The sequence below is a fragment of the Zootoca vivipara genome, chromosome 5 (assembly GCF_965207765.1).
Source record: "Zootoca vivipara chromosome 5, rZooViv2.hap1.1, whole genome shotgun sequence".
NCBI lineage: Eukaryota > Metazoa > Chordata > Lepidosauria > Squamata > Lacertidae > Zootoca > Zootoca vivipara.
In genome coordinates, this window is record NC_142588.1 from 91,258,654 (window position 1) to 91,283,797 (window position 25,144).

Genomic DNA, 25,144 nt, shown 5'->3' on the forward strand with positions numbered 1-25,144 from the left:
GTAGGGTGGGACATTTGCCATTCCTGTTTTCCTTTTTTATATATAAAATTAAACTTTATTGAATTGCACTTTAAAAACACAATCACATCAAAAACAAATACACAAAGAAAACAAAAAACAAACAAGGAAAAAACGAAAAAAATTCACACAAAATTACACATTTACACAAAAAATAAAAGTAAAAATCGTCGTAAACATAATCATACATTAATTCATAATGAACATAAAAAACCTAAACATAATCCTAAATTAAGTCATTAAGAAAAGAAAAAAAAATCATAACAAATTCTTACATTCATTCTTTCATACCCAATAGATCTTCTACCCTCTACCCCCCTCCCCCCCTTTCTGGCTTCCAGTCTTTCCTGTATATTGAGTTATTTCATTCTTGATTAATGCATGCTTATTTCTAATTCCTCTTTTTCTTTAATTTCTTCACCCTTCATAAATCTGCCACAAGATTCGCTTTCTCTACCTTGTTTTTTAAATATATCTCAAAGGACTCCCAATTTTTCCCTACTTTCTCTTTCCCTATTCATTTGGAAATTCCATATTTTATAGCTAAATTTTTATACCCCATTAATTTCATTTGCCAATCTTCTATCATCGGAATTTTTTCACTTTTCCAATTTTGCGCAATTAGGATTCTAGCGGCCACTGTTGCATATAGTAACACACATCTGTCTTTTTCCTTGATTTCTTCGTTTAACATACTTAGGAGAAAAATTTTCGGTTCTTTCCTAAATGATATTCTAACTATCTTTTTTAACTCTTTATAAATTCCATCCCAAAAAGTCCTTATTTTTTTGCACCTCCACCAAATGTGCATAAACGTTCCAACTTCTTCATTGCACCTCCAGCAGATGTTATTGCTTCCTTTATATATCTTAGCCAATCGCACCGGGGTCAGATACCACCTAAATTGCATCTTATATATATTTTCTTTTAAATCATATCTCGATATAATTTGGATATCTCTTTGCCATAATTTTTCCCAATTTTCATACATTATCGTTTTCCCCAAATCTTGCGCCCATTTGATCATAACATTTTTTGTTAATTCTTCTTTGGTCTCCCATTCCAATAACAAATCGTATACATTTTTTATATATTTATCTTTACCCTCCAATATTATTTCCCCAAATTTAGACATTTCTTTTTCAAATCCAATTGTGTTATCTTTTTTAAATCTTTCATTAATTTGAAAATATTGCAGCCAAACATTACAATAATTCCGAATTTCATTATATTCTCTTAACCTCAGGGTCCCATTTATCTCTTTTAACAAATCTTTATACATTGGCCAATTGTCTTCCATATTTGTTTTTTTTTTTTTTGCTGTTATTATTTCTTTAGGTGATATCCACCAGGGTGTTTTCGGCTCCAATGTTGCTTTATATTTTCCCCACACTTTATATATTGATTTTCATATGATATTATTCCAAAAGATGTTAAACACTTTCATTTTGTCTCTTAACATATACCAATGCCATCCAAACCCCAACCCGGAACTTTCCAAATCTAATATTTCATAATTTTTTTAATTCAACCCAATCTTTTAGCCAATATAGTGCAGCTGCGTCGTGATATAATTTTAAGTCTGGTAAGCTTAACCCTCCTCTCTCTCTTTTATCTATTAACACTTTATATTTAATCCTTGGTTTTTTTCCTTCCCAGATAAATTTACCGATATCCCTTTTCCAATTGTCAAAACATTTTGAGCCCCCCAGAATTGGTAGATTCTGAAACAGAAACATCATCTTAGGCAAGACACTCATCTTAATTATCGAAATCCTACCTAACAAAGAGATCTTCAATTTGGACCACATATCCATTTTTTGCCTTATCTCTCTCCACGTTCTCTCATAATTCTCTTGAAATAAATTTATATTATTGGCCGTCATATAGATTCCTAAATATTTTATTTTTTTCTTAATTTCAATTCCCGTTAATTCTTGTAATTTTTTTCGATCCAATTCCTCTAAATTTTTTGTTAAAATGCCACTTTTTTTACAATTTATTTTGAACCCTGCCAATTCTCCATATTCATTTATCTTTTCAAGTGCCTTGGGGATACTTTCCAGTGGGTTCCCAGTGGTGATGATTATGTCGTCCGCGAATGCTCTAACCTTATATTTCCTGTGTCCTATTTTAATTCCTTCTATTCCTTTCTCCTCTCTTATATTCTTCAATACAATTTCTAATACTATAATAAACAGCAAGGGGGAAAGCGGACATCCTTGTCTCGTACCTTTATTAATTCGAATCTCTTTAGATGTAATTCCGTTTACCACAATCCTCGCTTTCTGTTCTTCATAAATTGCTCTAAATCCCCTTCTCATTTCCCCCCGATTCCTAACTCTTCTAATATTTTTCTTAAAAAGGCCCACGACACCTTGTCGAAGGCCTTTTCCGCATCTATCGTCAAAATTGTCGCTTCCTTTCCTCTATCATTTTCTAAATGTTCAATTATATTAACTATATTTCTAATAGTATCTTTAATTTGCCTTCCCTTAACGAATCCTGCCTGATTTTCATGAATAATTTCGTTTAATATTAAATTTATCCTATTGGCCAATACTCCTGACTATATTTTATAATCGCAATTTAGCAGGGATATAGGTCTATAATTTACTGGAGAATCCAAATCACTATCTTGTTTTGGTAATAAAGTTATAATTGCTTCTTTCCAAGAATCCGGTATTGTGCTTTTATTCAAAATTTCATTCATTACTTTACTCAATTGCACTATTAGTATGTCATCTATTTTTTTATAATATTCTATCGGGATCCCATCAGGCCCCGGGGACCTACCAATTTTCATTTTTTGTATTACTTTCCTGATTTCTATTTCTGTTATCTTTTCATTAATTTTGTCCACTTTTTCTTTTGCTATTTTAGATAATTTAGCTTTACTTATATATTCTCCCATTTCTTTTTCTTTTTCTTCTTCTTTTCGATAGAGGTTAGAAAAGAATTTCTCAAATACTTCCCTAATTTCTTTGGGCTTTTCAATCACCATCCCGTCCACTTTTAATCTATTTATTAGCCTTTCCGTTTTCCTTTTCTTTAATTGCCACGCAAGTAGCCTCCCTGGTCTATTGGCCCACTCGAAATGCTTATATTTCCAGAATTGTATTTGTCTCTCCAATTCTTGTTCTATTATGTTTTCATATTCTGTTCTTGAAATCTTTAATTCTTGCTCTATTTCTTTTTTCTTTGTTTTATATAATATCTTCTCCTTCTTCTTTATTTCCTCCATTAATTTTCTTTTCTTCCTTCAAATTTCTTTCAATTTTATTTTGTTGGACGAAATAACCCCTCACCACTGCTTTCTCCGCATCCCAAACCGTTTTCAGATCTACTTCCCCGGTACAGTTTAGCTCAAAATACTCTTTCATCAGCTCATGCGCTCCCTGCACAATTTTTTCATTATTTAAAAGAAAAACATTCATTCTCCATCTTCTATTCTTTTCCTGTTCTTTCCTTTCCAAACACAGCGTTACCGGGTTGTGGTCTGTTAGCGTCTTGTGAAGTATCTCTACTTTCCCAATTTCCCTTATTATATCTTTAGAGACCCATATTCTGTCAATCCTACTTGCTACTTGGTGCAATGAGGAGTAATATGTGAATTCTTTCTGGATTGGATATTTATACCTCCATGAATCTACAAGATCTAAATTTTCAACCATTCTACAAAAATTATTTGGGAGATTTGTTTCTTTCTTTTCCCCCTTGTTTGCTGATTTATCCAACTCCGGATTCAAGACTCCATTCAGATCGCCCATTATAATCATATTTTCCTCCGCATAATCCATTAATTCCCCCTCTAGTTCCTTAAAGAAATTAACTTTACCCCCATACCATTCCTGTTTTCCTGTGGGGAATAGAGGCTGGTCCTGTTCAGCCCTTGGTAATGTGGGGACTTGAACTGCAGCTACTCCTAAGCATAAACAGATTTTAATAGCACCTGAGATTCCATTGGATCCCTCTCCTCCTACCAGCACCAGCAGCTACAACTGTGGTCACAGGAAGGTGTGCATAGATCTCTTGCCACAACCAACTATGAAGCACAGGGCCGGCCAGCCCATTAGGCAGGCTGAGGTCTTGGGTGGTGGAATGGCAAGAAGCGGCATCTTTGTGGGCACTGTTGTGCTATTCAGGTAAGAGGGGCAGCGGTGGCAACAGGGTGGTGGTGGTGGTGGCATCTTCCCATTTTTCAGCAAGCTGTGTAATGGGGTGCCCTGCCCCACAACAAGCTTATGTTGGTGGTATGGTAACAAGTGGAGGAAAGACGATAAAGTAAGTGATGAAGGACAGGTTTTAATGCATGTAAATGACTTGTCACCTTCCTCATTTTCAACATTAGAGCAGGAATGACCCAGAGTCCACCTATGATGAAGAAAACATGGCTTGGTGTATTTTTGACCTCTTTGTAGCAGGGTCAGACACAACCACCTGTTCTCTGAAATGGGCGCTTCTCTTCCTGGCAAGTCATCCAGATATCCAAGGTGAGAGATGGAGCATAGAATCATAGAATCATAGAGTTGGAAGAGACCGCAAGGGCCATCCAGTCCAACCCCCTGCCAAGCAGGAAACACCATCAAAGCATTCTTGACATATGGCTGTCAAGCCTCTGCTTAAAGACCTCCAAAGAAGGAGACTCCACCACACTCCTTGGCAGCAATGGGAGCCTGGGCTTCTCTTGATCTCTAGAGTGGACCATAATTATGTAAAGGTTTCATTCACATCTAATGAGATGCTAAAACAAAGAACTTAAAACATCAGAAAGAGTTAAAATTAAGGGGTGGAGGACTTACTAAAAAAAATTGTGTAAAACAGGCAGCCTTGGATCACAGACCTTCAGCAAATCCAGCCAGCTCTGGTAACAAGAAACAGCTTTCAACCTTTTCACACTTGGGATCTGGAGTGGGGAAGAACCATGTACGTTGACTTGAGCTCCTTGGAGGAAAAGATGGACTATAAATATAAGAAACTGAGGCTCGTTCACAGACCCTTTGGGAAAATAAATGTCCATCTGAAATAAAATGCAGTATTCAAAATAAACCTTCTGTTTCCATCATTGTCTTCAGATAAAATCCACAAGGAAATAGAAGATGCTTTAGGTTCCTCTCACACAATCTGCTATCAAGATAAGAAGAAACTGCCCTACACCAATGCTGTGATTCATGAATTACAGCGCTTTAAATATGCCTTATTTTTCGGGATCGCCAGGAAATGTACAAAGGATGTGAAGCTGTGTGGTTTTCTCATTCCCAAGGTAAAGAAGAGTGATACAACTGCACTCCTGTCTCCTGTATCTCAAGAGCAAAGAGAATCCTAGAGTAACACATTGAGAGATGCATAAAGCCATAGAGGAACTTCCTGTGTAGTCAAAAACTTGAAGGGCAGGAAAAGGATGCAAGAGCAGGAGCTCCGTCTGTAGACATGTTTCATCACTGGCTAGCGCTGTTCTATTGGGAATGCAAGGCAGGGAGGAACACGCAGTGGCTAGAGGTCATGTTCTTGTTGTTTAGTGGTTTAGTCGTGTCCGACTCTTCATGACCCCATGGACCAGAGCACGCCAGGCACTCCTGTCTTCCACTGCCTCCTGCAGTTTGGTCAGATTCATGTTGGTAGCTTTGAGAACACTGTCCAACCATCTCGTCCTTACTCGTCCCCTTCTCCTTGTGCCCTCAATCTTTCCCAACATCAGGGTCTTTTCCAGGGAGTCTTCTCTTCTCATGAGGTGGCCAAAGTATTGGAGCCTCAGCTTCAGGATCTGTCCTTCCAGTGAGCACTCAGGGCTGATTTCCATCAGAATGGATAGGTTTGATCTTCTTGCAGTCCATGGGTTCATTTTAAAGGAGGGATAGGGAGATCGTGAAGCAGAGGCTCCAATACTTTGGCCACCTCATGAGAAGAGAAGACTCCCTGGAAAAGACCCTGATGTTGGGAAAGATGGAGGGCACAAGGAGAAGGGGACGACAGAGGATGAGATGGTTGGACAGTGTTCTCGAAGCTACGAACATGAGTTTGACCAAACTGCGGGAGGCAGTGCAAGACAGGAGTGCCTGGCGTGCTATGGTCCATGGGGTCACGGAGAGTTGGACACGACTAAACGACTAAACAACAAGGGAGAAGGAGGTCATCCTGTGTTTCTGCCTGTACAAGTAGCTTATTAATGGGGGTGGGGGAATTGGGAATGGACCTGGCCTTTGGTAAATGTGCATTCCCCCCCCCAAAAAAAACCCTACTCAGTTTGAATTCAGTTTGAATCTTCAAAGATTAGTTGCAGAACAGTGATGAACAATCCAGAAATGTATTGCTCTGAGTGTGAATCATTTGTTTCTTCTTTGCAGGGAACTTATATTATTCCTGATTTCCGCTCTGTTCTTCTTGACCCCACAAGATGGGAGACACCTGCAGTGTTCAACCCAAACCATTTCTTGGACAAGGATGGACAATATGTGGCTAGAGAAGACTATCTGGCGTTTGGTGCAGGTAAATCCAAAAGTCCAAGCTATGTTGTGATCTGTAGGCATGCTTATTGGTCTGCTTCCAGAAAATGGCAACAGTAGCAAGAGGGGCAGAGCAGTCTTTTACATACCAGTCATGAGTCTGATTTCACTATGTTTCAGTTGTGGCTATTAGGTCATATTTGCCATCCTGTATTAATGGTTCAAAATTGTCTTGTTCGTTTTCCATGTTTTGTGTGTTAGTATAGGTAAAGGTAAAGGGACCCCTGACCAGGTCCAGTCGTGACCGACTCTGGGGTTGTGGTGCTCATCTCGCGTTATTGGCCGAGGGAGCCGGCGTACAGCTTCCAGGTCATGTGGCCAGCATGACAAAGCCGCTTCTAGAGAACCAGAGCAGCACACGGAAATGCCGTTTACCTTCCCGCCGGAGCGGTCCCTATTTATCTACTTGCACTTTGACGTGTTTTTGAACTGCTAGGTTGGCAGGAGCTGGGACCGAGCAACGGGAGCTCACACCGTCTCAGGGATTTGAACAGCAAGCCCTAGGCTCTGTGGTTTAGTATGTTAGTGTGTTAGTATAGTAAAGGGACCCCTGACCATTAGGTCCAGTCGTGACCGACTCTGGGGTTGCGCGCTCATCTCGCATTATTGGCCGAGGGAGCCGGCGTATAGCTTCCAGGTCATGTGGCCAGCATGACAAAGCCGCTTCTGGCAAACCAGAGCAGCGCATGGAAACGCCGTTTACCTTCCCGCTGTAGCGGTTCCTATTTATCTACTTGCATTTTGACGTGCTTTCGAACTGCTAGGTTGGCAGGAGCTGGGACCAAGCAACAGGAGCTCACCCCGTCACAGGGATTCGAACCGCCGACCTTCTGATCAGCAAGCCCTAGGCTCAGTGGTTTAACCACAGCGCCACCTGGGTCCCAGTGTGTTAGTATAGAGATAACCAAAACCATGAGCCCTTTCCCTCCACTTGTAATTTCCTGCCCTTATTATGTCATATTATGCAGAGTGTTTTATAGCTACAAAGTAATGAACACCGGAAAGTAAGCTATTATTCACCTGCTGCCTGTCCCTTGTCTCATCCTCAGGGTCTCGCATGTGTTTGGGTATGCTGCTGGCAAGTACGGAAATGTTCATCTTTGTAACCAGCCTGCTGAGGGCATTTCGCTTCCAGCTGCCAGAAGGAGGGAAAGAACTCAATAAAGAGGCTGTACTCGGGGCTACAGTACATCCCCATCCTTATAAACTCTGTGCTATTCCCCGCTGCAAGGCATAATAAAATATGGAAGTACCTCTGCTTCCTCTACCACTTACCATCCCCTTTGTCACTCCTGACACATAGTTTCCCCTTCCCATCTCATGCAACTTCTGAGGTCTCTCTTCACATTCCCAGCTCCATTTCTGAGGCTTCTCTCTTCTTTTCTGCAGCTCTGCTTTGCGCCCATTTCACCATCACCCCATCTCCTCCTATTGCATGGACGGGCGGAGTCCCCCAAACCCCAGGCGCCCCCCAAGTGGAATAATGACTCAAGACAACTTGCTATGGGATTAAAATTGGCCACAACTTTATTAAGATTCAGATGTAGGGAGACCTTGGCTCAGGCATTGGGCGTTTATCCTTCCCAGTCCCCAGCCGGGGATCAGGGAGACTTCAGGGTTATGCAGAAAGTGTGGGGATTGGGCTGGCTCTGGAGAACATATGTACAAGCAGAGAGCCAGCCCCCCGTTTGTCGCCGCTGGAGGGGAGAGCAATGACACCCTCTCGGTGTATGGCCAATGCCTCCCCTCAATACCCCTTTAACGGGGAACCCTGGTATCACCGCCTCAAAGGGAATGTGGGACACCGCTTCATGCCCCCCCTTCTGTTGCGTGTGGAGGGTGGTCCCTCCCCTTACCTGGTCAATCCCCTGGCAACGCCTCCCCAGGCAGGATTGGGTGGTTGACTGTGGTAGGCGGAGACCTCAGGTATTCAGCCTGCGGAGGATGAAGTCAGTCCGAACTACTAGGAGCCACACTGGGATTCGGGGGGCTGTGTGCAGCCACGCAAAAGTCGCCCCCCATTTGATGTGGGGAGAGGTCATTCTTCAAGCTCTTTCATGGCCCTGCTTTCATCTTCCATCCTATCCATGCCTCCTACTCCCTCATTTCTTTTCAACTCCTTTGCATCCCCATTCTTACCCTCACTACCTTCCCACCTTCCCCTTTTATTCCTCAACACCTATATAACACACAGCCCCCTTTCAGCACACCCCCATGCCGATATATGTGATTGTATCTTTCAGATGAGTAGAATCCCAAGAGCAAGGCTGTCGACTTGCCCAGCTGGAGAAGGTTAAGTTCTGTTTATAGGTCCTGTGCATTTACAGCCATCTGCTTTTTAATAAAATATCTCTTCCAAATCACTACAATGAATCTGGAAGTTCATTTGGGGGGGGGCACATGGGATCAGGAGTTAAATACGTTGTGTGGAGCCACTGTGGAATATTTGATAACGTCACATCCTTTATCACTCTCCCGTGAGGCTGCTAAGAAATGGAAGAGGGAGAGTTTTAGAGCAGCCATTCCTCCAACTTCCGCTATTCTTTCCTCCGCTGTGGTTTGAAACAAGCAGAGGTTTGATTAAAGCAAGGATGGAGGGATCCTGAGCAATTGTTATTTATTTATTTTTAAAAACTGTCTTAACAAGGAGAAACAGCAGAGATGGGTAGTACATACAGGTGTACACTAAAACACCAACACAACATAGACTCTCTAACTCCCTTCTTGCTGTATTCAAACCTTGTTTTAAACTGCCACTCCCCACCCCACACCCCAATGTGCAGAGACTGACCTGTCTCTGGGACCTAACCAAGCTGGGTAGGTCCAATAGCTCAAAGAGCAAACTTCTTTATAAAAATATAATAAAGCTTTATTAAGAGAAGGCTACAGGGTTTAAAAAGAGAGAGATTTCTGGTAGCAGCACAAAGTAAAGTACCTTGGAAGATAAACCAAAGTAAACTTGGAAGATTAAAAATAACAAAGCTATCTTCTCTCACTTTGTTCTAGCTTTTAGGATTATTACCAATTTTGGATGGTATAAAAGTTTTAATTATGCTAATATGTGATGGCTGGTTAATTTCATACTGTGTGGACTGACAAAGAGCAACTTTTTTTGCAGAGGAGGCAATGGAGAAGTGCTTGCTCTAGTTGTCTCTTGCCTACTCTAGCTACCCCTTCACTGCCAAGAGAACTTGGTGCCCAGATAATCTGTTGGAGGAGGAGAGGTACGGTACACAGTGTTCTAATCCATGTTGCGGCATGCGCTACAAGAGAAGGAATACAAGTTCCAGATCTGCTTGTAGTAACCTGTTTATTTAGTCCACTTGATACATTTCAGTGAAGCCTCCTTTGTCAGCAGCTCTAAGCAACACACATAACACAATATTTAAAATAATATAAAAAATAGCAAGCACAAACCCATATGGACTAGAGCATTAGAATGGTTGGGGCATGGGGAGCACCCGAGCTTGTCTCCCTTCTGCTTCACTGACCTTGGTACTTTCCTGCTCTTCTTGCTCACAATGTGCACCTTGTCCTGGTGTGGAAAACCTTAGCCCACCACATGTTGCAGAACTACAACTCCCACCAGCCCCAGGAAGTACAGCCAGCTCCGTGCTGCCTGCCCACTGCCTCCCCCCAAGCTGTAGGGTGGCCAAGGGCACACACATAGCCGCTCGGGCGCCATCCATGCACCGTCTATGGGTGCTGTGCTTGAGCACCGTCCGTATTGGCACCACTCAAGCACCGCATGTGCGCTGTCCATATCGGCGCTGCACTTGCACCGCCAGGCAGTTTACCCCACCCACTGTGGGCGGTTCACGCCCCCCTATGAGCAGGACGCCCCACACCGGGTGCCAGAGAGCCTTCCTCCGCCACTGTGCTGATGTCCTTATTCAAAGCCTACTTGGGACAACAACAGCAATTTCATTAAGAGTCTGTGAATGACCCAAGACCATCCAGTGACCATCCAGAATAGAGCAGCACCCTCTGGGCAAAAGCCACACATGAGGTATTTTGCTTTAAAGGCAGGGAGGAGGCATGATAGAGGTGTAGTAATAACAACAACAACAACAACAACAACAACAACAACAATTTATTCTTTATACCCCGCCCATCTGGCTGGGTTTCCCCAGCAACTCTGGGCGGCTTCCAACAGAACAATGAAATGAAATAATCTATTAAACATTAAAAGCCTCCCTAAACAGGGCTGCCTTCAGATGTCTTCTAAAAATCTGGTAGCTGTTTTTCTCTTTGACATCTGATGGGAGGGCATTGCACAGGGCGACACCAAGAAGGCCCTGTATAAAATCATGTGTGTGGATAGGTTTTGCTCCCTCTCTCCTAATACTGGTACTAGAACCTGAGGCCATCCAAAGAAGCTGAATATCAGAAGATGCAGGCCAAATGAACAAGAAAAGTACCATTTTGCCCTGAAGCAGGACACACACGCCCCACAAAAAAAAAATTCCTGGCTTGTATAATAATATGATATAAGAATGATTTATTTTTTTACACCCCGCCCATCTAGCAGGATTGCCCCAGCCACTCTGAGTGGCTTCCAACAAAAATACAGGAGGGGGGGGTGAACCAACCGATGTGTGGACAATAATTGTCTTGTATGGTTAGAGATGCGGGTGGCGCTGTGGTCTAAATCACAGAGCCTAGGGCTTGCTGATCAGAAGGTAGGCGGTTCGAACCCCCGCGGCGGGGTGAGCTCCTGTTGCTCGGTCCCAGCTCCTGCCAACCTAGCAGTTCAAAAACACGTCAAAGTGCAAGTAGATAAATAGGTACCACTCCAGTGGGAAGGTAAACAGCATTTCCGTTTAAAACATCAAACATTAAAAACTTCCCTAAATAGGGCTGCCTTCAGATGTCTTCTAAAAGTCAGATTTTTTATTTATTTGACATCTAATGGGAGGGCGTTCCACAGGGCAAGCGCCACTACCGAGAAGGCCCTTTGCCTGGTATACAACTACTGTACCCTAAATTTGATCCAGAAGACTCTTATGTTCTTATGTCAATTTCAGATAAAATGAGCAAGTCAAGGCAGAACATCATATTCAGTGGAAAGGAAGGAGAGAGAAATGTGCCAGTCCCTGAAATTATTTGCATGTTTTATTATGTCCTGCAGCGGGGAATAGCACAGACTTTGTAAGGATGAGGGTTCATTGTAACCCCTGGTACAGGGTCTTGATTAAGTTCTTTGACTCCTTCTGGCAGCTGGAAGCTGAATGTCCTCAGCAGGCTGGTCAGGAAGATGAACATTTCAATCTTTGCCAGCTGCATTCCCAAACACATGCGAGACCCTGAGGATGGGACAAGTGAAAGGCAGCAGGTGAATAATAACTTACTTTCCAGTCGGGGGGGAGGGGTTCAGCTGGAATTCACTGGCTCTCAGTTCCAGCATTTCTCAGATAGGCACCAATGCCATTCTAAGAGAATGAGAGATGTGTTCACAGTGAGTTCCGGCACCTCTTTTTCTAGAAAAATTGCACTGTCTGCAGATATCATTATTTTACAACTTTGAAATACTCCACATAATATCTTTTTTAAAAAAACCAAGTCCAACTACTAGTCATAGATTCAAAGAATCATAGAGTTGGAAGGAGTTGGATTAAGGAAATAATCAGGACTCCTGTCTCCTGAGATGCTTCAGGTTGTTGGTGGGGAAGACCCTGAAAGTGTATGTGCAGAGTCGCCACCACCAACTCAGAGCTTCCCCAAAGTTGCCACTTCCTTTCCCATTCCTGTTCTGGTGAGTGGCAGGGCCACTGCTCCTGGAAGAGTGCTATCTACTCTCTCTTCCATGTGCTGCTGCTGATGTCATTTCCTGTGAGTAGCCCAATATGCATGTCTACACATCAAAACATAGCTTGGACTGCTGCATTTACCTGCACCAAACACCAGATATTCTTCTCTGTCCACAAATTGCCCATCCTTGTCCAAGAAATGATTTGGGTTGAACTCTGCAGGTGTCTCCCATCGTGTGGGATCAAGAAGAACAGAGCGCAGATCAGGAAGGATACCAGTCGTCTGTAAAGAAGAAACCATAGTCATGGAATACACTAAGATCAACACATTTCTGAAATGTCGCTCTATATTCCAGGGGAGGGAAGTCATTGACCAGTGGCCAGATTCATCCTCAGCTTTTCTCCCTATTAAAACCTGCCTGTATAGTCAGGAACACAGAATGGCTTCCTTCTCCCCACCCTTCTTTTAAAAGGAAAGCCCAACATCCAGACTGAGACCTCTGGCGAATAACGGCCATTCACCAAGGCTGATTCAGTTCTGAAACTTGTTCTGAACTCAGTATCACTGCTTGTGTATTTCCTCCTGGTCAAGTACAAACGTTATTAGAGGAAACACACAAAATTGCAGTATTTTAAGCATATAAATCTTTGAATTTATGTGTTGCATTTAGGGATGCCTGACAGAAAAGAAAACCTCAAATCAATAAATACAGCTTACTATATATTTGTGTATAGGGACGCGGCTGGCACTGTGGGTGAAACAACAGAGCCTAGTGCTTGCCGATCAGAAGGTTGGCGGTTTGAATCCCCGTGACGGGGTGAGCTCCTGTTGCTCGGTCCCTGCTCCTGCCAACCTAGCAGTTCGAAAGCACGTCAAAGTGCAAGTAGATAAATACAGCAGGAAGGTAAACGGTGTTTCCGTGCGCTATTCTGGTTCGCCAGAAGTGACTTTGTTATGCTGGCCACATGACCTGGAAGCTGTACGCCGACTCCCTCAGCCAATAGAGCAAGATGAGGGCCGCAACCCCAGAGTCGGTCATGACTGGACCTAATGGTCAGGGGTCCCTTTACCTTTTATATGTTTGTGTGTGTGGAGACTATGTGATGTCATGCATTTATGAGCATTTTGGAAACATGGTAACTTTGAACAATAATTGTTGTGATTGTGCAGGTGTATGATATGGGGTAAAGGTAAAGGTAAAGGGACCCCTGACCATTAGGTCCAGTCGTGACCGACTCTGGGGTTGCGCGCTCATCTCGCATAATTGGCTAAGGGAGCCGGCGTATAGCTTCCAGGTCATGTGGCCAGCATGACAAAGCCGCTTCTGGCAAACCAGAGCAGCACATGGAATCCCATGTTAAATATTTTATGATCTCCAAATCATAAATCTCTGGGTCTGGCAACACTTCCACGTGTGCCCATCCTAAAATAAGCAGAGTGGTCAATCAGCGCAGCCTCCCTGGAAACACATTTAAAGGGCTGGTTGCACACAAAAGGCAATAAATGGAAACAAGAAAGATCAGTCAAGTAAGTTATTTATTTGAGCAGGCTATAAAATGTATAAAGGTTTCATTTTACAAGCAGTTACTACTACAGCAGTAAAGGTTCGCTTAAAGGCAATGCAGAAATGCTCTCTCACTCTCTTGCTTGCTAGAGAGATAAGCGGAGACTGGAAAAATACAGCTCACTGTCTCCTGTAGGAACTGCACATCTTCAGATGTTTACTTTGTAGACTAAACAATTCAGCTCTCTCTGCTTTTTGAATCTACTTTCAGTTTCACGAAGTGAATGACTCAATACACTCTCCATCACTCACCCCAAAATCCCAATGTTTATTTTGAGGTCCAGGGACATATAAACTTTTGAGTTCAGGGATACATAAACTTCCCTTTTATAGTGTTTCGAACTACTGAGCAAATTAGGAATTTGTAAGCAACTGCAGCATCGTGGTGCTGTGGTGAATCCTGAGTGGGTTCAGCTCATGGGAGAGATCAATGCCTTTTTCCAATCCACATAAGAAGCCAGACAAGAAGGGGGTTTGGAGGGATTAATTTTTGCTCTGGAGGACCCCTCCCCACCTCCCCGAATCCCTTCTTCGCTAGGAATTTAGTCTGGTTCATTTTAAGCCATAGAGAGAAGTGTGGTGGTTGGTGGGAAAGGTTTTCATCTGGGAATTCAGAACTCTGCATCACAGAGTCAGAAGCCATGATGGCTGAAGGGCTTTTGTGACAGTCCCAGCATTTTCAGAGCAGTTGGAGAGTATGCAGGAATACCTGTTGTTCTCCAACCACCATCTCAAACGCCTTTGCTAAGAAAGGTGTGTTGGCAGCCCGTCTATCGTTATTACACTCCATTGGGTCTAGAGTAGGCTTTTTGAGAAGTGGAACACCACTGCCTCTTTAAGGGCAACAGGCACCACTCCATCACACAAAGATGCATTTAACAAACCTCTGATCAATCCAGTCACCCCACCCCAGTTAGCTTTAAGAAGGCAGGATATATATAGAATGAGCAGGTATTTGGGCACATCACTTCAAGTGTCATGGCCACATCCTCAGGATGCATTAAACATAATAATAATAATAATACAGTGATACCTTGGTTTATGAACTTAATCCATTCCGGAAGTCCGTTCTTAAACCAAAGCGTTCTTAAACCAAGGCGTGCTTTCCCATAGCAGCGGGGACTCAATTTACAAATGGAACACACTCAACAGGAAGTCAAACATGTTCTGCTTCCAAGGCAAAGTTCACAAACCAAAACACCAACTTCCGGGTTTGCAGCGTTCTTAATCCAAGTTGTTCATAAACTAAGCTGTTCTTAAACCAAGGTACCACTGTAATAGAATAACAATCCTAGAATTGTAGAGTTGAAAGGGACAACAAGGGTCATCTAGTCCAGTCCCCTGCAATGCAGGAATCTTTTGCCCAACATGGGGCTCAAACCCACAACCCCGAGATTATGCATTGGAATTGATTCCACAATACTGGGCCTGGCAATTTGTAGGACACCTCAGCTGGCACAGTCTCAATAATAGCAGCATCTAAATTGCTGCAGAGCCAAGCAACTTTATCCTTGAAATGTTTAGCAATCCAGTTACCGCTAGTCACCATGTGTTCAGGAGATCCACCCCACCGGTCAGAAGTTACCAACCTCTGGATGACACAGAATAGATCTGCTCAATGGTTCCCCTAGGATGTAATGGAGGCAGCAAAGTAGGATAATGTAGGGCCATTGTAGGCCCTATTAGGAGCCAGGGCATGTGCTTTGGCAGCTCATAAGTGAGATTTAAGCCACTTATGATCCAGCCCTATATGCTCTTGATATACAAGAATGCCGTTGTTACCTTGGGAATAAGAAAACCATGTATCTTCACATCCTTTGCAGTTTGCCTGGGAAGTCCACCTATTAAGATATATTTGAAGCGCTGCATTTCATGAATCACAGCATTGGTGTAGGGCAGTTTCTTCTTATCTTGATAGCAGATTGAGTGAGCAGAACCTAAAACATTTTTGATCTCCTTGTGGACTTTATCTGAAGAAAATGGTGGAAATGTATTGTTTATTTTGACAAGAAGTTTTTTTTTCCAGGACATTTATTTACCATGAAATTATTCTAAGAAGATATATGAATGAATCCCAATTTATTTCATTTATAGCCCATATTTTCTTCCAAGGACTTCAGTACGTGGTTCTTCCGCTCTTTTTAAACCTCATTAGTAACCTGGGAGAATAGGTTAATCTGAAAAATATGAACTAGTCTAAGGCCACCCAGAGGGTTACATACCTGTATCAGAATTTGAACCCGGGTTTTCTCAATCCTAGTTTGACATTCTAACTGCTACTTCCACTGATGGGTCAAGGTTTTTTCCTGACCTAAAGTAGGTTGCAACACCAGCACTGCCATCATATAAATATCTGGTAAAAAATTAAGGAGTGCTCCTCCAAAAACATTTCTCAGCTAAAGGTGAGTTCCTAGGTCTGGAAAGTTGAAAGATTCCCTAATCTCAGCTGCTACTTATATTTGGAACGATATCATGGCCAACCAAAATGTCACAAGGGAGTGAGCAGGTCTACCAGAATTCTTCCAAGCTGGATGTTAAGCAAAGTGGAAGGGCGGGGAGTAAGAAAAAAACATGACTTCATTAAGTCATAATCTGTGCATTGGTCAACATTTCATTTTGGTTGCAGAGTTTTAGAAGGGGCATGGCTTGGGGTTTGTCATGAAGGGCACCTGGACTGCTGGATTCACCATGACCACTGGCAAAAACATTCATCTCTTTCTCTCCCTTCCTTTGACCATCTCAGTCTTCAAATTGTCTTCCCTCTACAGTATTTGCAAAGCCACTCAAGTTCCAGAATCTGTATAAGGAAACATTTGTGAAGAAGAATGATCTTCCATGAGATTTGTGAAGAAGAATGATCTTCCATTGAAACATTTAGCTTATTCCAATATGCTCTTGTCTTTTGGCTCCCATTGCACATGTCTACCCCTCTCACCTTGGATATCTGGATGATTTGCCAGAAGAAGAAGTGCCCATTTCAGAGAAATGGTGGCTGTTTCTGTCCCTGCTAGAAAGAGGTCTAAAATACATTGAGCCAGGTTCTCTTCATTAAACGTAGACTCTGGATCATTCCTGTTCTGGTGCTAAAAATAAGAAAGGTGGCATGTCACTTATATGCCTTACAATCTGTTCTCTATCACTTACTTTAGCTTCTTTTGCCAACTTCTTGCCCTGTGAGCATTTGAATATATTTGAGTCTCTTTCATTGAGTAGATCAGTGCTTTCCAAACTGTGTGTCACGACATGTTAGTGTGTCAATTACAGTGTGTAGTTGTGTCATGTGAATGCTCCCTGAGTTCCTCCCGGGGCTGGAAAGGGGTTGGTTTAACCTCCAGTTTGCTAGTACAACTGAATAACTCTGTCATAAAATGATGCATATCTAAAAAGTGTGTCATCAACATGAAAAGTTTGAGAAGCTCTAGTATAGATTATTGTCACAAGGCACTCAAAGTGTGCATTATTTGTCTTCGGACTGCAACTGTGTACCATTTAGGAATGTGGGGTAGATATGATTCAGGTCACATTTAAAGGCTGAGTGGCTGGGAAAACCCAGCCAGATGGGCGGGGTATAAATAATAAAGTTATTATTAAAATTATTATTGCTTAATTTGTACTTTTTGAAACAAGGCCATGCCCAATGAATACAGAGAGATAAATCACAAACTAAACAACTCTGTATATGGTTTGCAATAATTCCTTAACAATAATGTACAACATTTCAAAACCTTCTAATACATGGAATCTTAAATAATATATACAATGCCAAAATAATAATGACATACGCAACTCAGTATCTCCAAGCCAAAGTGTATCGATATTCCTGAAATCAGTGCATGAGAACGACTCTCTATGTGTATACTTGTGCTGGTGCAATCCCGATGGAACTCCAACAACGGGATACCCAGGATTTCAATCTCTGTTTCGTGAATGTTCTTCTGGTTGGCCCAAAAAGGAGCTCTAGATCATACATCAATGACAAACCTAGACAGCATCTTAAAAAGCAGAGACATCACCTTGCCGACAAAGGTCCGTATAGTTAAAGCTATGGTTTTCGCAGTAGTGATGTATGGAAGTGAGAGCTGGACCATAAAGAAGGCTGATCGCCGAAGAATTGATGCTTTTGAATTATGGTGCTGGAGGAGACTCTTGAGAGTCCCATGGACTGCAAGAAGATCAAACCTATCCATTCTTAAGGAAATCAGGCCTGAGTGCTCCCTGGAAGGACAGATCGTGAAGCTGAGGCTCCAATACTTTGGCCACCTCATGAGAAGAGAAGAATCCTTGGAAAAGACCCTGATGTTGGGAAAGATTGAGGGCACTAGGAGAAGGGGACGTCAGAGGACAAGATGGTTGGACAGTGTTCTCGAAGCTACGAACATGAGTTTGACCAAACTGTGGGAGGCAGTGCAAGACAGGAGTGCCTGGCGTGCTATGGTCCATGGGGTCACGAAGAGTCGGACACGACTAAACGACTAAACAACAACAACAACAGATCATACATAACATGCTTATAATCTTACAAGGATATTCTTATAAGCATGTTATGTATTGTTAAGGAATTTTTGCATATACAGAGTTGTTTACTTTTTGAAGCAATATCAGTAGTGAAAATTCAGCCATCCTTCAAAACTCTCATTTCTCTGAATTTTGCAGAGCTGCAAAGATAGCCAAGCAACGTGTACAGAAACACACAGAGCATTAGACTCTAAGCATACAGCATTTGTGGCTACTGGTAAGTAATTTCAGGATTGCACTACCATTTAACTATGGGGTGCATGGTGTGATATACTTTGATTACAGTGTGCCCCACATGTACTCTGAACAAAGCCCTCCTGTTTTATAGTCCTGGTATTCAGTACTTACTTTCTCAATCTGAAGTAGATAGAAATCAATGAAATCCTGTGGCTCATGCAGAGACTGGTTTTCCTTATGCTTCTCTATCTCCTCCTTTGCAAAGGAAAGCACCATCTCTGTGCAGGACAAGACCTTCTTGTGGGGCCCTGGGAGATATCTTATAATCCATGGGAATATTTCACACAGCTAAAGAAAATATAGCAAAAACATTGCCATGAAGAGGTTTGGTCACACTGTTCATGAATCAACTCCTGTGGGCTAGTGCTTAAATAGCATGATCTGGTTTATTCCTCGCTGATAGTATATTAGTTTGACTCTCGCGGAAAAGAAGGTGGGTGTCAACAGCATCTTCAGAATTCCACAATGACTGGTTTATGATCATTAAGCCTGGCTGAAAAGTGGAATGAAAACTAGAGTTTGAAATATATTGCCAGCTTTCAGGCTTCCTTCTAAAACTGCACTGTTCCAGGCCAGGACTTGGGACGGAGAATATGGATAGCAAAGAAATTCAATTTTGCTCAAGTTTCACTCCCCGCTAAGAACCAAGTACATAGTTTGTTGTTGACACACACACACACACACACACACACACGAGTTTTCATTTTTCTACATATCAAATTAAACGTTTTACAAACTTTGAAACATCCAATGACTGCCCTTCTCCTTCCATGGTTCATATTACATATTATAGTTGCTTGCATGTTTTACTCAGCGGCGGAGCTTCATGCTCTGCCACTGGGGCGGAGAGCAGGCGTGCTGCCCCCAGTGACGTAGCATGCATTTTGGGGGCGGGCATTTGGGGGTGGGGCGGGCAGCGGCGATGGCACCCCTGGGATTGCATCACTCGGGGCGCACCGCCCCCACTGCCCCTATCTTCCTACGCCCCTGGTTTTACTATAACCATTCAAATCAATTTGATCCCCAGGAATGGGGGTGGAAGATATGGACCCTCCTTCTTTGGAGATATTTAGACAGATGTTGGGTGGCCATCTGTCATAGATGCTTTATCTCAGATTCCTGCATAACAGGGGGTTGGACTAGATAACCCTTGGGGTACCTTCCAACCTTACAATTCTATGATTTTGTGACCTTAAGAGCCAACAGCCAGGATACCATTTTTTTCTAGTTCCTTTTTCACCCTTGGAGGGGTAAATCTGGGGTCCCCAAACTAAGGCCTGGGGGAATCAGCATGTTTTTATATGAGTAGAATGTGTCCTTTTATTTAAAATGCATCTTTGGGTTATTTGTGGGGCCTGCCTGGTGTTTTTACATGAGTAGAATGTGTCCTTTTATTTAAAATGCATCTCTTGGTTATTTGTGGGGCATAGGAATTAGTTCATATATTTTTTTCAAAATGTAGTCTGCCCCCCCACAAGGTCTGAGGGACAGTGGACCGGCCCCCTGCTGAAAAAGTTTGCTGACCCCTGGGGTAAATCAATTTAAACTTTAACATGTTGACCTTTGAACATCTTAACAGTCTAGAGCAGGGGAAAGAAACCTTGGCCATCTATATGTTACTGAACCACAACCCCATCAGAACCAGCCAGCATAGCCAAAGTCCAAATATTTCTTCCGGCAACAGATGAGGTGATCAGGCACTCCCATTTCTTTAAGAACCCCCCCCCCATAATTTGCTGTGGTCCACGCAGTCAAAGGCTTTTGCATAGTCAATGAAGCAGAAGTAAATGTTTTTCTGGAAATCTCTGGCTTTCTCCATAATCCAGCGCATGTTTGCAATTTGGTCTCTGGTCCCTCTGCCCCTTCAAAATCCAGCTTGTACTTCTGGGAGTTCTTGGTCCACATACTGCTTTAGCCTGCCTTGTAGAATTTTGAGCATAACCTTGCTAGCATGTGAAATGAGCGCAATTGTGCAGTAGTTGGAGCATTCTTTGGCACTGCCCTTTTTGGGGATTGGGATGTAGACTGATCTTTTCCAATCCTCTGGCCACTATTGAGTTTTCCAAACTTGCTGGCATATTGAGTGTAGCATCTTAACAGCATCATCTTTTATGATTTTAAATAATTCAGCTGGAATATCATCACTTCCACTGGCCTTGTTATTATTCACTCTCCAAGATGTCTGGCTCAAGGTCAGCAACCGCACTACCTGGCGTGTACGAGACCTCCATATTTTTCTGGTATAATTCCTCTGTGTATTCTTGCCACCTCTTCTTGATGTCTTCTGCTTCTGTTAGGTCCTTACCATTTTCCTCCTTTATCATGTCCATCTTTGCGCAAAATGTTCCTTTCATATCTCCAATTTTCTTGAACAGATCTCTGGTTTTCCCCCATTCTATTGTTTTCCTCTATTGTTTTGCGCTGCTCATTTAAAAAGGCCCTCTTGTCTCTCCTTGAAGTCTGCATTCAATTTCCTGTACCAGACAGTAGACACATCCAATTTTCCATAATGGTACCAAAACTATGGAATGCCCATACTGTGAAGATATTGTGGCCTCATCCTCTTTCTGCATTTAGATGGGCTCTAGATGACCTGTATTTATGTCATTGTTCCATTTTTATCTCATCTTTCCTCCAAAGAGTTCCAGGTGGTGTACATAGTCGCTTCACATCTTTTAATTTGCACAATAATCTTGAGAAATAGATTAAGCTGCGAGCTAGTAAATGGCCTATGACTATGACCAATTTTAAACCCTGGTCCCAGTTGTCTAAAGCCAACACTCTAACCTCTATCATGATGGATTCCAGAATGCTGATAGGGGGACTTATAGTCTCTGGGGGACCAGTCTGGATCAGTAGAAATGAAAATGTCTACTCACAATATGAGTTGGGGTACCCAGAAATTTTAGGAAATGATTAGTGGCTTCTATCAGTTTCTGAAACTGTTCATCTTCAAGAGCAAATCGGTGCCCAAAAGCCACAGCACATATCACATTGGAGACTGAATTAGTGATGTGCAAGGTGGGGTCAAGTGGTTGTTCTGCAAAATGAAATTATACTTATGTTAGTTCAGCCACTCCTGTTAATGCTGAGATCATATTTATGTTAGATTTAAGCAAAACTATCACATTCCTTTCCAAAATGGACAGAGGTAGTACACAAAGATTTCTTCAGACTGGAATATATGCCAGCTGAGCACCATCACCCATCACCACATACCCTTTGAATGTGCAAAAACCTCCACAAGCTGACGGGCCTCCTCTGCTATCTGGTGCTCCATGCCTTTCTTCCCCAGCCCCAGCTTCCGCATAGTAACTACACCAAACTTTCTCTGTTGCCTCCAGGTGTGACCATTTGATAATATAATACCTATGGAAAATCAGTGAGAAATTATTACTTACATAAACTGATGTTGAAAATTAAACAGCTAAACCAGAAGGCTATACGTTTTGCACTCAAGAGCTACTCTGTCTCTCTGAAACAAAGGTGACATCTGTCTATTACATGGACATCTCTACAATATATGCATGCTTTGTACAACCGCTTTGAGTTTTGTTTTGTTTTTCCCTACAGCCAAGCTGTATATAAAATTTATGGAATGAAAATGAAATGAATATAGTGCCAGAGAGAACCTATTTGAGCACTCAGACACTCACAAGTGATTCACCCAAATGTCTTGGGTGTCTCGGTTTGTACGACAATAGAACACAAATCAGATGGTTCCAGAATCATAGAGTTGGAAGAGACCACAAGGGCCATCCAGTCCAACCCCCTGCCAAGCAGGAAACACCATCAAAGCATTCTTGACATATGCCTGTCAAACCTCTGCTTAAAGTTCCTGCACTTTACAGTAGGTATCACCTAAAAGTGAGATCTTTGGGCAGTTCTACAAATTATTATTTTGAGCTGGGGGGGGGGAATTAGTATTTAATACAGTGATACTTTCTGCAGAAAAACTTAAATTGCAGCTTATTTCTGTTGGGTCCACCACACTTGTTTTTTATTCAACATAGCCAGGTGTAAGGAACATGTCACTTGTTCGATCCAGGAGTGCCAACTTGAACAAAATATTGTGGGGGCCCAGGTAAGCCCTATCCCACATAATCGATCACATGACATGGTGCACACACACTATTTGAATGGCAATGCCCATCAACTTGGGGGGCAGCCCCCTCTAATATTTTATTTGTGAGGCGGAAGCCCTCTCGGTCCCCAGGAGTTGGCTCCTATGGTTCAATCTACCGGTATGTCTTATCTTGGACTTAGCCCTTTATAGCTTTTGTGTATGTATTTATTTATTGCATACACTGTTTTATAGTAAAAAAAGATTCGAAGCAGTTCACACAAAAATTAGGCAATCAAATCGAGAAAAATTTCCAAGCCTCCTTTAAAATATACAAAAGCTAAAATACTAAAACAGATTAAATTTGCCTCAGCTTTCTAAGCATCTGGGTAGGCATGTCTAAACAAGGATGTTTTTAGACACCCCAAAGAGTAAAGAGCCTGCCTGGTCTCAATAGGCAGGAAGTTTCAAAGTGTGGACTCTGATGCACTAAACCTCCAAGTTCTTACAAATACGGAACACTTATTATGTGGCACCTGTAATAGTGCCAGTTCTTCTGATTGATCATAGAATCATAGAATAATATAATCTTAGGGTTGGAAGGGACACAAGGGTCATGTAGTCCAACCCCCTGCAATGCAGGAATCTCAGCTAAAGCATCCAAGAGAGATGGCCATCCAACCTCTGCTTAAAAACCTCCAAGGAAAGAGAGTCCACAACCTCCTGAGGCAGACTGTTGCACAGCCGAACAGCTCTTACTGTCAGAAAGTTTTTCCATATGTTTAGTCAGAATCTCTGTTCTTGTAACTTGAAGCCATTGGTTCGAGTTCTACCGTCCAGAGCAGGAGAAAACAAGCTTGCTCCATCTTCCAAGTGACAATCCTTTAGATATCTCCTCTTAGTCTCTTCTTTTCCAGGCTAAACTTCTTCTTGAGCCTACTAAGTTGTACTCAAGGTAGACCCATTGAAATTAACAGACCTAAGTTAGCTGTGTCCATTAACTGTAATGGGTCTACTGTGAGTAGAGCTAACACTGGATACAACCCATTTTCTGTTGACTGCAACATTAAGAGAGATCCTTTGTTCTCTTTTTCCAGATACCCCCCTTAAATGTTTTGCCTGGGGGAAATAACAGTAGGACTTCTCGTTCTTGACTACTTACCCCTTCCTTTTACTACTTCATTAAGGAATGCCGTCTCTAGTCTCTCAGAGAATTCTTCAGAGCGGTCAATGAGTGCTTCTTTCACTACTTCATATCCAGACAGTACTACAAAGGCTAGGGGTCCTCCCCATATGGTGTAAATGTTTCCATATTGCTTTGCCATCTACCGTTTGGGTCATTAGGGAGGAGAGAGATATTAGGTTCAAAGCAAGCAGATGATTATTTCAACATGAACTTCAGCCTTCCCCACCTTTGCAGTTTCTGGCCATGTGTGCATCTCCTCTCTCCCCCACAAGGTTTCCTTTCCTTTCCAGATTGCTGCTTATTCTCATCTCATTTTTGATTCATTTTCTTAACATCATACCCTTCCTTCCCTCGTCCATCCATAACCCCAGTCCAGAGATGTGGAAACTGTAGTCCACCAGATGTTGCTGGACTGCAGCTCCCATAATCTCTGACCATTGGTCATTCACTTTGGGGTGGGCAGCAGTTGTGGCACCAGCTTAGCATATGCTAACTTATATCACTGGAACTCACTTCTGACCTACACAACAGGAGTACTACCATCATATAAACATATGGTAAGAGATAAAGTAGAACTAGAAATATAATAGTGCAGACCTGGAAAACAGCTACTAACTTAACCCTAGAGGTATGGTGGGATAGTATATGGAATATGGCCCTTATGGAAAACTAACAAAGTAATTTAGGGTGCTCAGGAACACAAATCACAGAAAAGAAGAAGGAACAAATCGCAGAAAAGGAGAAGGAACTGTCAAAAAAAGCTAACAAAGAGTCAGTAAAGCAGGCAATTAAAATACATTAGTACCTCGACATCCGAATGCCTTGACTTCCGAAGGTTTCGACTTACGGAGTTGGCAAACCCAGAAGTATTTTCGCCGCATGCGCAGAAGCAGTGTGCGCAAAGCGCAAAATCACACTTTGCGCATGCGCAAAATGGACGCTTCAACATCCGAAGGTTTCGACTTACGAAGAGCGCCGCAGAATGGATCGCCTTCGTAAGTCGAGGTACCACTGTATTACAAACCCAATACTCTATGATAGTGAATGAAGAAATAAGTTGGAAAATAAAAAGAGTGAAGCAGAAATATTTTGAGCATGCCAATAAATCAGGAAAATTGTTAGCATGGCAATTGAAAAAAGTGAACAAAGAAATTTCATTAATAAAATTAATGTAAAGGGGGAAATTACGGATTAGATGAAGGAAATAAGAGATGCATTTGTGAAATATTTCTCAGATCTCTATAAAAAAAGGAAATGAAAAAATTTCCAAAATAGAGGAATATATAAAAAATACTAATCTGCCAAAA

The 25,144-nt window shown here is 42.3% G+C and overlaps 2 protein-coding genes across 5 annotated transcripts in view; one reads left to right on the forward strand and one right to left on the reverse strand.

The window, feature by feature from the left end:
* The window catches only part of LOC118093865 (cytochrome P450 2J2-like), a 20,964-nt gene extending 12,080 nt beyond the window's left edge, over positions 1-8,884 (forward strand). For 2 of the 3 annotated variants that reach the window (XM_060274310.2, XM_060274311.2), the window contains exons 6-9: positions 4,370-4,511; positions 5,094-5,281; positions 6,363-6,504; positions 7,571-8,884. In XM_060274310.2, coding sequence (XP_060130293.1) covers positions 4,370-4,511; positions 5,094-5,281; positions 6,363-6,504; positions 7,571-7,758 — 660 coding nt within the window. In that variant the 3' untranslated portion in view covers positions 7,759-8,884. The remainder of the gene's footprint in view (positions 1-4,369; positions 4,512-5,093; positions 5,282-6,362; positions 6,505-7,570) is intronic. The other variant, XM_088669269.1, reaches the window with a different exon arrangement.
* Positions 8,304-25,144, reverse strand: part of LOC148685786 (cytochrome P450 2C39-like) — a 22,538-nt gene continuing 5,697 nt past the window's right edge. For both annotated transcript variants that reach the window (XM_088669267.1, XM_088669268.1), the window contains 8 exons: positions 23,814-23,976; positions 21,808-21,957; positions 21,468-21,628; positions 18,700-18,876; positions 16,772-16,919; positions 15,619-15,806; positions 12,413-12,554; positions 8,304-11,827 (listed from right to left, as the gene is read on the reverse strand). In XM_088669267.1, coding sequence (XP_088525393.1) covers positions 11,640-11,827; positions 12,413-12,554; positions 15,619-15,806; positions 16,772-16,919; positions 18,700-18,876; positions 21,468-21,628; positions 21,808-21,957; positions 23,814-23,976 — 1,317 coding nt within the window. In that variant the 3' untranslated portion in view covers positions 8,304-11,639. The remainder of the gene's footprint in view (positions 11,828-12,412; positions 12,555-15,618; positions 15,807-16,771; positions 16,920-18,699; positions 18,877-21,467; positions 21,629-21,807; positions 21,958-23,813; positions 23,977-25,144) is intronic.